The sequence below is a fragment of the Lepisma saccharinum genome, chromosome 4, assembly GCF_977018435.1.
Source record: "Lepisma saccharinum chromosome 4, izLepSacc3.1, whole genome shotgun sequence".
Taxonomy (NCBI): domain Eukaryota; kingdom Metazoa; phylum Arthropoda; class Insecta; order Zygentoma; family Lepismatidae; genus Lepisma; species Lepisma saccharinum.
The window spans coordinates 109208999-109221051 of NC_139232.1; the positions used below are offsets into that span (position 1 = coordinate 109208999).

General features: G+C 37.3%; 1 protein-coding gene across 9 annotated transcripts in view; it reads left to right on the plus strand.

Annotated features, from left to right (window-relative positions):
* The window catches only part of CdGAPr (GTPase-activating protein CdGAPr), a 394186-nt gene that overhangs the window by 372519 nt on the left and 9614 nt on the right, over positions 1–12053 (plus strand). For all 9 annotated transcript variants that reach the window (XM_083121101.1, XM_083121104.1, XM_083121105.1 and 6 more), the window contains 3 exons: positions 1359–1609; positions 7214–7348; positions 10524–10702. In XM_083121101.1, coding sequence (XP_082977227.1) covers positions 1359–1609; positions 7214–7348; positions 10524–10702 — 565 coding nt within the window. The remainder of the gene's footprint in view (positions 1–1358; positions 1610–7213; positions 7349–10523; positions 10703–12053) is intronic.

Consider the following 12053-nt stretch of genomic DNA (forward strand, 5'->3'; position numbering starts at 1 on the left):
TCCCCCTGTGGGTACCCCTGGTTATTATTGTAAAATGACAATATAACTGTGGTAATAATTATTATTGTCATTATTATTTCTACTAATGAAGTTTTATCAGTGGCTTGCCCCCCTCTACAAATATTTATTTCTGGCGACACCTATGTTGATAAGGGATGAGCCACCCCCCCACCCTGAAAAAAAAATCCTGGCTATGGGCTTGGGGGGATGGCATCCCCCCCCCCCCAGCTAGCCCCAAGGCCCAAGCAAACATCTTTCCCACCTGACAGTTTCTGCTTGGAGCATTGGAATTAATTATTACTGTAGTAGGCAGTGATCAGTGCCCACTTTTTTTCGAAGTAAAGCTGGAGGATGGCTTTTTTTTCATGGCATTCCAAAACAGTAATTCATTTTCTTTTTTATTTAAAAAAAAGACTGTTCATATAAAGCTGGATTTATAGTACCTATAGTATCTATAAAAGAACTCCGGGGTTTTGATGCTAAATATTTTATTAAAAACTGAAACTCAGGAAAAAGTAAATACATTTTTTTGAAGGTAATGTTATCAAGTTTTGTTTACAAATTAGTAAATTCCAATGTGTGCCCCATTTGTAGCACGGCACACATCCAAACGATAATCAACTTCTTGCCACGTCTTGGCCAGCATGTCTGGGGTGATGTTTGCCACAGATGCGAAAATTCTTTGCCTTAGATGGTTGACATCTTGAATGTTCTCCGCACAAACCATGTTCTTCACGTGTCCCATAGGAAAAAGTCTTAAGGGAGTAAGGTCCAGACTTCTTGGAGGCCATGGAATAGGCCCTTTTCTTCCAATCCACACTTCCAGTTTCTTTAAACGCCTTAAGCCATTGACGAATGGTTTTGTCTGAAGGCTAAACACCACCATACTCACGTCGAAAGTTCAGCTGTACAGTAATAACAGATCCAGTTTCTACAAGCCATATCACACAGCGCCTTCTCTTGTGGCGTCGCCATTCCACTGAACTGCACTTACTGTGTTCGGCTGGGCTTGGCCACCTCAAGGTCAACCCTGCACAGCGTTGCCAACCTTTGTTGGAATAAACTCCAAACGGCATGAATAAAACTTGATGAGCTACTGATTTCAAAGTAATTAACTAACCTGAGTTACCTAATACCGTTTGCGTGCTATCATTGTTTAAAACCCCGGGGTTCTTTTATAGACACCCTGTATATAACTAATGAAGTACCACTCACCCATTTGTTGGGTCTGGCTTCAGCCTCCTTTCTGATATCCTACCACATAACAGATACATCCTCAATACATGGTGTATGGCAAAACTGTTGTTCATTAATAACTAATTTTCATGTTTTAAGATATGCTTTTTACACTTTTACAGAACCTTGGAGTACCTGATGCGCCATCTGGCCCGTGTAGCGCAGAGAGGCCACGATACTGGGATGACTCCACGAAACGTGGCCATTGTCTGGGCACCCAACCTGTTGCGTTGCAAAGAATTAGAGGTTGGGGGTGTAGCGGCTCTTCAGGGTGTTGGTGTTCAGGCCGTGGTCACAGAGTTTCTCGTCTGCTACGCTGATCTCATCTTCTGTGACAAGCTTCCCAACCTTCCAAATATTCCCACGGAAACAGGTGGGTGTTTCGCGTTTCGGGACTTTCCGTACTGGTGCACCAAGGCAGAAATGTATCATAACAGAATCTGGCATTCCTGCATCCTGCTCTACCACAAATGTCATGGCAGGATCTGCACGAATGTCAGACTCCATTGTAATACTTTTCTGCCTTATGTGCACTGTACCAATGTTCATAATCTTCTTCTTTCTGTGATGCACATTGTAGACTTTTGTTCTCTGCACTGTGTTTTCTGTGTAATTCTAACGATGTGTATTTCAGATTTTATAGTTCAGATAAGAAACCAAAGCTGTGCTGTGCTATCAAAATAAATTTCTTTAATTGATTTTGGTGTGACATAAATACAATCAGTTCTATTTCCTTCCACTCTTAAATCACCTACAGCCATTGATTTTCCTCTTGAAACGAAGTATCTTTCGTTCATTTCCTACATATATGGCATTCCTTTGTCATGGGTGGGATATGCAGACGACATTTTTGATATTAAAGTAACTATTCTACTAATAGTTAAACAACATTTTTTTACAGTTTCTGTGCAATTAAATATGAAACTTAACACTGTTGTTTAAACATACCCACCCTTAAAAGACTTTCCCAGATTTATAGCTATAAGTGAGCAATTTTGTGTCTTGGGTGGGACAGGTGGAATGCTGCCTCTTTACTTAATAACAAATTTATTTTAATTTCTGTGAATTGTCAAATGATGAAAAATAAATTATTTAAGGCAAAGAGAGAAGGTAATTGACCTTTGAATATTCTAGTGGAGTTGAGGAGGAAAGGTAAGAATTAAACTAACTAACTCTCTAGCCTTCTTAAACCCAAAGGTTTATGGCTGCAGCAACACAGGCCTTTCATCTGTCCCTATGCTGAGCAAGACCAATCCACTCTTTTCCATCCCTACCGATTTCCTTTAGGTCCAATGTAACAGTTAAAGGATAAATTAATTGCATTTTGGTGTCATGGGTGGGACACAATAGAAAACAAAAGTAAATTAAAAAAGTTAAAATGAACGAATAATATGTAAAATACCGTCTACTTTCTAACTTAATTATGTATAATACATGAATTTTTGTGCAAATGACAATTTTAGATTGTTCACTCACAAGATATGATAAAATTAAAGCATTGCATTTAATTTTAAAAATTGAGATTCAGTGTCACTTTGGCAAGAAATGTCCCATAGGAGAAAGTCTTACAGTACCGTACATCTGACAGTACAGGACATCCGACATTACCGGACACTGCTAGTTTTCGGTTCGGACACTACAGAGCAGCAGTTGTCAGCTACCAGTGTGACGTGTGTGTATCAATATTCAACATAGTTTGGTCACGCAAGTCTGCACGGAGTGTCGTGGGAAAGGGGGGAGGTTGAAGCAGTTCGTAGGAAAAGTTTATGTCGAAAGTTATTTTCACAGTGATATTCCTCCAGTTACAGATAAGCAGGACATATTGTTTTGTAGGTAAGTGTGCATATAGGCATCTAGTTCATGATAGCTGATAAAGAATTCACGATATCATCTGCATACAATGTAAAATTGGATGAGGTGCTATCATGTGGCGATTGTGCAGTACCGGACAACAAAGAGTCTTCCAGTACTGAACAAATAGAAGTTCAAAACCGATCATACAGAAAGATGGTGCTGGGCTTGTTAATACCACCTTGTCTTCCATTTGTGGAATGGAACTTCACAGTCGATTTGGATTTCCTCCTCCTCTGAGAACATTACAGAGCCTAATGAAAACCCAGAAGACGAAATGAACAAGACATGCATGACGTTGATAAGATGCAAGGAGGAAACACACCACACACTTCTAAAAGATTGATTGATTGATTTAGTTTATTTTACTTCGCGTTTTGTGCCTCTTAGCTAATTTGCGAAGATGGAGATGAGTGATGAAATGATGAAATTGATGAATGGACATTCACAAACAACCAAGCCCGAGCAGGATTAGAAACCCGGTACCCTTGGCATTACAGCGCGATGTGCTAACCACTCGGCCACAGGGTCCGGCGCACTTCTAAAAGGGGAGCAAAGGAGGATGAAGACTATACGCCACCTATGAAGAAGACAAAACACTGGGACTTCAGTTCTGATCAGAAAGATACAACAGAATGCATCATTTGTAGCAAGATACTAGATTAAGAATGGGTGCAATGTCTCTCGTGTAATGCTTGGGCGCACGTCCAATGTGCACATGAGAAAACCACCTTGTACTTTACTTGTGAACATTGCAAGAACATACTAAACTGTAGGCTAGTGCCTTGGTACTGTATTTAGGTTTTCGGTGGAATTTACTTTGTTTTTGACTAATATATAAGCTAACACATTACCTGTCTGGTACTGGATGACGATTTTTGCTGTTCTTCAAATGTAACTATTTTTTGTTTGAAATTGTATTTGTATTTTCATTTCCATTTTTTCGCTTGCTTGCTTGATTTGTTGTTTTAATTCCATTTTATGCACAGTAAGGCTAATCGGGACTGGACCTACAGTTTAAAGTGGGATCTGAACCACTTGTGCCTCCACCGGGTATCAAACCCGGGACCCCTTGATTACAAGGCGAGGATGCTACCTACCACTGTGCCATCGGGGAGGCCCCCATTTTTTCGCAATGATTCTCTGTTCTTAATAAAGAATATCTTGATGTACCATATTCTTGTTTTCAACTTATATTCCGCCTACTCATTTTCTAATTAGTGCCTATAAACTTAGGGTGTCCGGTACTGTAAGACTTTCCCCTATATCATTTTCATTATCCTTTTAAAAAATATATATTATTTTATTCACCTATCAATTTCAGACACCCAGTGTCACCATTTACTTTCAATGTTAATCAACAAGCTTTTGTGAATGGCGACATAGAATCACAGGAACTGATTTGAATATTATTTTTTTTCAAAAGTTCATAGAAGTCTACTATATATTTGTGTAAGAAATGAATTTCAACTATGCTTGTGCTATGAATTTACCTTCAGTTCCTGTCAAGTCAGTGTGAACTAGTTTTGTGTCTTCCTATTCTCAAAGGTATGGGTAAAATTCTTACAACTCTTACAGAAATTATTCTCAATCTTGATAATTTTCGTCCTACTGCCTTAGGGATGGTATTGAGATGAAACATTGATCTCAGCTCGAGTTGTGAATACTTGTTTTGTTCTCAATTTATAAATATCAGTGTCATTATCATCTCAGTTTTGAAGGGTAAAGTTTTGATCTCATTCAGAGTCTTGAAATGTGTAGTATAAACAGCATGTAACCTCACAAACTTACACAGCATATGTATGTTATTCAGGCAAACAACTATTTTTAGTAATGATTTTTCTGTTTGATGCCTCATTTTAATGCAAACCTTGAAAGATGGCATTTAATCCTAATCCCCAAATTGGATTGAATTTGTAATTACCACATAGAAAATATGAGCTAATTGTAAATAATCATTCTTAAAGATATCTGCCTCGTTTGCCTGAAGAGCTTGGATAGTAAAGTAAATGTGGTTTACAAAATTTTACAAATACCATACCAAGCTCTCAAACAAGACAGAGACTGTACGACACTAAGTCTCGGTCCATCTTGAATTTCCAGACAGGACTAAGACTTGTCTCGTCTCAGTACCATCCCTTTATGTCTTCTTTTCCCAACAGACATTTACTGTCAGTCTACTTCAATTTCTTCCATAGAGCCATATCTTAATCTTATTATTTCTTGGGCTTTGCAAAGCATTAGTGCTGTGTGATTATTTTTTGTATTTAGCAGTTGCTTCATATACTTTTGTTTTAAATAGCCCTGTTAGCATTTTGTTTTTTAAATATTTCATGTTCTTGCTTGTAGTGGGAATCACAAGCCACCTTTGAAAGGTTATAATTTTGCATCATAGCTCAATAATATTGGCTTTATTATTATTTCCCTATTTGATTTGTGTATGGTTATATGATGGTAATTGAATGTGTTTTTACCTCGAAACAAGTTGTCATTAACAATATTTGCACCATTTTGGCTCTGTACCACTGCATGCTTTCATTTGTTTTATATTTGGTTGCTAATCTATTTGTTTTGATATCTTCAGTAAGACTTAGTTTTAATTGTGATTACTATGTCTCTTAACAGCCATTGATATGTCCGAGTTCTTGATTATATTTATCTGTACTTTGTTCTTGTGCTTGAAAATGAATTATCACAAGATAGTAATGGCAACTGACATTTTCTAATTAGAAAACTGTAAAAGTGAGTGAATGATCTAGACCAGTGTTTTCAGGCTGTGAGATGTTGCCTGAGCTGGCAACCACCTGGAAAGTTGGCCTTTCGTTCAGAGCTCACCAGCGATAAGACTAAATTCTTTCTTGCCAGTGCTGGTGAGAATTCAAATCTGCCGAGAGCGGACTGTCTCCTGTGCAACTTCCAAATTTGAATGGGGCCATTCTCAAGTTAGGGATCCAGAAGGCAGCCCAAGTTGGGAACCACCTGGAAAGATTACTTTTTGTTTGGGTTTCGAGTTTGAATGCAATAATAAGAAATGTTTTCAAGACAATTAATGTAAGCGATCAAACAACCTAATCATGGTCCCAATGCTTCCCACCTCCAAATTTGGAGGTTGATGGACTGGCACCATGGTCAATTTAGTTTGCGCAGAAATTTTCATTAACAAATATATTGAAGTGGGAATATTCTGATTAATTGGAATTTTCCAGTGTCCAAAATGAAACATGCCAATGAAAATGAGGACTTACCAAATTAATTTAATGATATTGGTCAGAGGAAACTAAAATATTCCATTAGATCCAGTCGTTGTAAACTGATTTAAATCAGATATTATGTTTGTAAAACAGGCTATGATTATGCCATAATTTATTTATTAATATTAAATTACAAGAGTTCATATTAATTAATGTATAAAGTTTAAAAAAATAGAAAGCTCATTACAAGTAAAATTGTTGGGATTGGGCCATCGACTTTAAAATAAAAAAACAAAGGATGAGAGAGACTGCTCTAGACTACGTAAACATTAAGTATGAACAAAAGCAAATGACATTGCGACCATTTCAAATGAAGAGTGAAGTTCGGTATAGTTGGCCCCTCAACTTCCTGATGATACAACAGTATACACCGAATAAAGGTGATCGATGAACCTCACATATCAGCAATGCAGAGACAAGATTACACGGAAAGCAGCGGATTGCATCACCAACCCTCCCTGCACTCACTTGAAAATTTCACAGCAGTGCCAAATGATTTTTCCTTTCTTGATACCAAGGGTTTCAGGTTCAAATTTTGGCATGGACATGAGGGTTCCTTTGTGAGAGTCCCATCATCACCATTTCATCTTCATCATTGCGATTAGCCAGGGAGAGACTGAAAATAATATAAAACAAGAAACATGCAAATACATATTGCTTGTGTAATGACTCTGCATGCCTCGAACATATTTGCAGAGCAAGGGATCACTTTATATTTGAAATGCACACACACTTACATTCTGATGATGAAAGCTACACAAAATAAACATATAATTGCAGTATATTTCTAGTTTATGTGCATATTTCATGATTTGCATTAGTTGTACACTGTTGCATGAACTTGACTGTGGAATGATTGCCCTCGCAATTTGCAGCTACTCCAAAACGCACTCGACCAAAGTCCTTGGCTATTTCGACACCGACAAAGTTGCTTTCGCTTGAAGAGGCCCGTTCCAGAGCTCTCATGGGTCCTGCCGGAGGAAAATCCGACCAGGAGTACATTGAAGTTGGTAAGAACCTACTTTTTTTTTTTTTGCCACATTTGCTCTCATTATTACTTTTTATGTGCTACTTTTTCAGTTTTTATCACCAAATAATAAAAATGACACATTTCTCAATTAGAAGTACTTGCTAAATTACGAGGCTGAGTAAGTGAATTAGAATATTGGGAGTCTTATCCAGACATGCATTAATATGTTTTTACTTCACAAATTCCAGCATGCCAAATAAAAGTTTAGAATTTGTTTTGAGATGATAGCATTTGAAAGAAGTTATATGTTTTTTTGGAAAGCTATCATTAGATGAATAATTACGGGAGATGGTATGCATTTGTTACATTTTATGAATTGTTTCAGCTAGACAGTTACCTACATTAAGCTAAAATATTGTTATAAATACTGATCATTTACTTGCCTTGAATGCAAAAATTTTCATAATATTTTTATACAAACAAGAGTAAGGAAATTGTGACGGTATTTTAACCAGAAAGTTTCTCATTTTCATGTCTTACCTCTTGTAGATATAGTGGTTCTCCATTAGCCTCATAAAAATTCTATCTAGAACAGTGACGTGCGGTGACGTCGACACTTGGGGTAGCAGTCAGTGGCATACTCAAGGGGGGGGGGGGGTTGGTGTGAGTCACACCCCTCCTCCCTTTAGGGCCAGTATTCCTTCAAAAAAGAAGAATGTCAATAACAGGAAAAGATTGCAAAAATTATGAATGAGTACTAGAAAAAAGTACACGTAACCCCCACCCACATTCGAAAATAAAAAACTATTTGATTTGACTTTAAGCCAGAGATCCTGGGTTCGAATCTCGGATTGGCCATTTGTGTTCTTTGTGTGTGTTCCTTCATCTATTTTGTTGTACCAAGGGTGGCGGAAAAGCGAAATAAAATAAACCAATTTGAGCAATCAATCAATGATTTGATTTCATTTTTGTTACTTAGCGTCGCTTTTTTGTCATATTTGGTTAATTGTGAAGATGATACGATGAAACTGATGAAGGGACGAGCACAGGGAACGCCCATGCCCAGGTCGGGGTTCGAACCCGGAACGCCTGGTGTCGTAGCGCGTTGTGATAACCACTCCCCCGCGCTTGGTTGATTTGGTGACAGGAAACAAAACACAACACACTTTTTTGTAGTTTCTTCAATGATATTCATTTGACTTTTTGAGTTCTGAGATACATTTTTCATTCCAAATTATTTCATTATTCACTGCAACACATAGGACAAGAATGCGTACTCATCACGGGTTCGAATCCTGGCCTGGATTGTTCATATGAGGTCCCTTCACCAATTTTATCATATCATCACTCAATCCTCATTTTCGCGATAACCAAATGTGGCAGAAAAGCGAAGTAAAATAAACCAAACCAACAACAATATGAACACGCGTTCTCTTGCACAAATAAATACATCCGTATTTATGACTGTTAGAGACAACGAGTAGTATATTTAAATAAAACACTACTAAAACGAGAGTCAGAGAGAGCCTGAGCACATATTTGTAATTTAATCATTATATATTCCATATTTGAAAAAGAAAAAAAGAAAGAAAGCATAACATTATTGTCTGCACATAACACGTTCCCATTTTATAAATAATAAAACTACATCCCATATTATACATACACACATATTGTACAACGTGTAAAAGGTTGTGTAAATACAGAGAACATAAGTACTGCAGAAAATTTTACCCTGTGTTCTTTAGAGGATTTATAAAAAAATTATGAGAAACCAATCCCCTATCTGTCCTATAGGAGATAGACTGGGGGACCTGAAAGCTTGGGCTTTCAACCATTGCAGCGGGGGGCGTGGGGGCAAGGGAAGTAGAGGTAGAAATCTTCCTTTTCCTTGGGCCGGCCGTTTATACCTGGAAACTGGCCTGGCTGAAGAAGAGCGAGCTAGGGTATCCAGCCTGCTTTGCCCGCGGAGAACACCGATGGACGAGAAGTGCGTGGAAAAGAAGGTGTTGCATATGAGCTGTGGTGGCTTTAACAAGACAATAAATATTGTGATTTGAATATAATTCGAGATGTGAGATTGATTGATCTATCTCTGCTAGACTAGCTACTCCTCAGTGCACGTCACTGCTCCAATCACAGACCTTGTGTTGGGTACTTCCTAATGTAATTCTTAAACTTAGATGAACAGCAAAGCTGATGTTGTTCTCCAAATAGCACAGTGTTCCTTATAAAATGTTATGAATAATATTTAGGGGCACATATTTTTGGTAAATAAAAAGCAAAATTTCGGTACAAAATCAGAGTCGATTTCGGGTTCAAAAGCGGTAAATAAAATAAAATTTCAGTGTTATAGCGGTAAATAATCACATAAAAAATGGTATATAAAATGACATTTTGGTTTTAAAATTGTGAATATAATCCTAAATTTGATTTAAAAACTGCACTTATTACACAAAATAAACTTATTCCTTCTAATAGCACATTTATGTAGTTACCAGAGTATTAAGTTTATTCCTGTGTAAAGGGGTCAATTTTAGCTTCTCAAAGATTTTCAGCAGAATTAATAAATTTTCCGTGAATTGCATAACTCACAGGATACTTCAGACTTCAGAAAGTGTCGCGTCTGTATATAAACGGTAAATTTCGTGTTTAAGAGTATATTTCGCATTTTGCAGTTCATTTCGCATTATTTCGTGTCAAAACAGGGTAGAAAATGCACCTCACACCTTTCAGAAACATGAAAAATGAACATTACAGCATTTTATTTCATATTTCGTGTTTTCTTAAAAAATGAAATTTGCATGCCTCTAATAATATTACATTACATCATAAGTACATGTTTATGATGACTGCACAAATGTGTATGTTCCAAAATTCTATTTCTCTAACAGTGAACTAAGTATAATTATTTTTATTCCATGGTGCCAAGAACCCTTCATAGTTCAGTTGTGCAATCACATGGAGGTTTGATGGTCCACCAGTTAGAAATTGCCTGTAATGATGATATAAATTGAGTTAAGAGTTGACGTTGCATGATGTTATAAGATAGCATAATGTTTGCCTTTAACATAAAAAATAATTAACAATGACTTTTCTTAAGATACGTATGCCCACTTTCGATTCAAACACTGTGTAGGACTGCATCAAAGTAATGTTTCTTCTGTTAAGTTTTGTGTAAAACCAAAGATGCATGCAATGTATGTATGTTGCAGGAGGGGGTCCAGCTAATCTGCCTGCCAAGTACCACACGGTGATTGATCTTCCGGCAAGGAAGAGGGGCTCAAGTTTGAAGTCGAAACGCTCACCCCTCGGTTGGAAGTCTTTCTTCAGTAAAAGCAGCCGACCAAAGCACCAGAGGAAAGCATCCACACCAACTGACATTGGAATGCATGTGAGTAGATTTTCTGCTTCGCTGATTCACTAAGAACTCTTTACTGTGTAAAAAAATGTTAATGTATGCTGCCGTGTGTCACTAAGTAAGACAACTGACAACACAATATCTTATTTTCATGCTCCAAAAGATGTGATGCAATCTGAATCAAGTTTCTACACCTTCAAACCAACTTTTCTGTCTTGCTTGTAACTTTTCCAGCTCAGAGGAAGAATCAAAGTCAATCCTTTTGTTTTTTTTATCCAGGATTGGGGACTGAAAACACATTTCATTTTTTACCCTATGTGGTTTCTTTTTGAGAAATACATCAGGTATTTTCAACAGTGCTGTAAATAAATTATTTGCTTGATTAAGATGCAACACTTATTTGTTAGTACATTAAATCCTTGTAAAGTTATGGAAAGTAATTTAAAATTACCTGGAAAATTGGTGAATTTGGTTTTGTAGCTTGAGTGGGGAATTTATACAGTATGTTTTGACTATTGTCGTGGTTAATTTTTACCTTCTGTCGTTCATCTGTAAAAGCTTTATTGTTATTTTTTAAATCTATTGAGAGAAATGAGAGAAATGTTACACTAATTCAGTGTATTCATAATTTCATGTTATGAGTGAATGAAAGCATTAATTTAACCTCATCACCCATCGCTGCTTATTTTTTTCATCAGAGTTGTGCTTCAAAGTGGAGGCAAAAGTCATATTCTCATATCCTGCACTAAAGCAAGTGATCTTCAGGTTCCTCGTGAAATCTGCTACTGCTACGTGACTCAAGCTGAAGATCACATAAAACATAAGGGTTTATTGCTCCACAGAGGCAATTATAACTCTTTGGAGGCAATGTATACATACACATATTTCTTTCAATTGATTTTCTGTCTCCTCAAGTTAACTCTGACATTAGAAATGGATGGAAAATGAAGACATTCATGACAGATTGAACACAAAAACATTCATTCTTAACTGTGAGGCTAGTACCCCTCCACACACACACACCTCAAGCATTGGATTAGATTAAACAAAAACACGATGGAACATGCATATCCTGAAGGCAAAAGTCATAAAGTCATGCAGTCTTGCATTGTGGTCTAAGGTTTTCACCCCAGGGCAGTTGCCTGGAAAAAGAAATGGGGTGGTTCACCTTAGCTGGACCAGATTTCACCCTCTATCCTGGAGGGTAGGTCCAGTTGACCAACAGGCAGCGAACCACAGGTTACTTTACACAATTTCCAATTATATAGCATTATTCTAGTTAGCAATAAGAGCACTTGTGTTCAGTTTAGAGGAGATGTGATTAGGGTTGAAGGGATGAGTGCCCTAATGGGGCAGCTACTTATCCCTGGATTGAGTCTTGGTG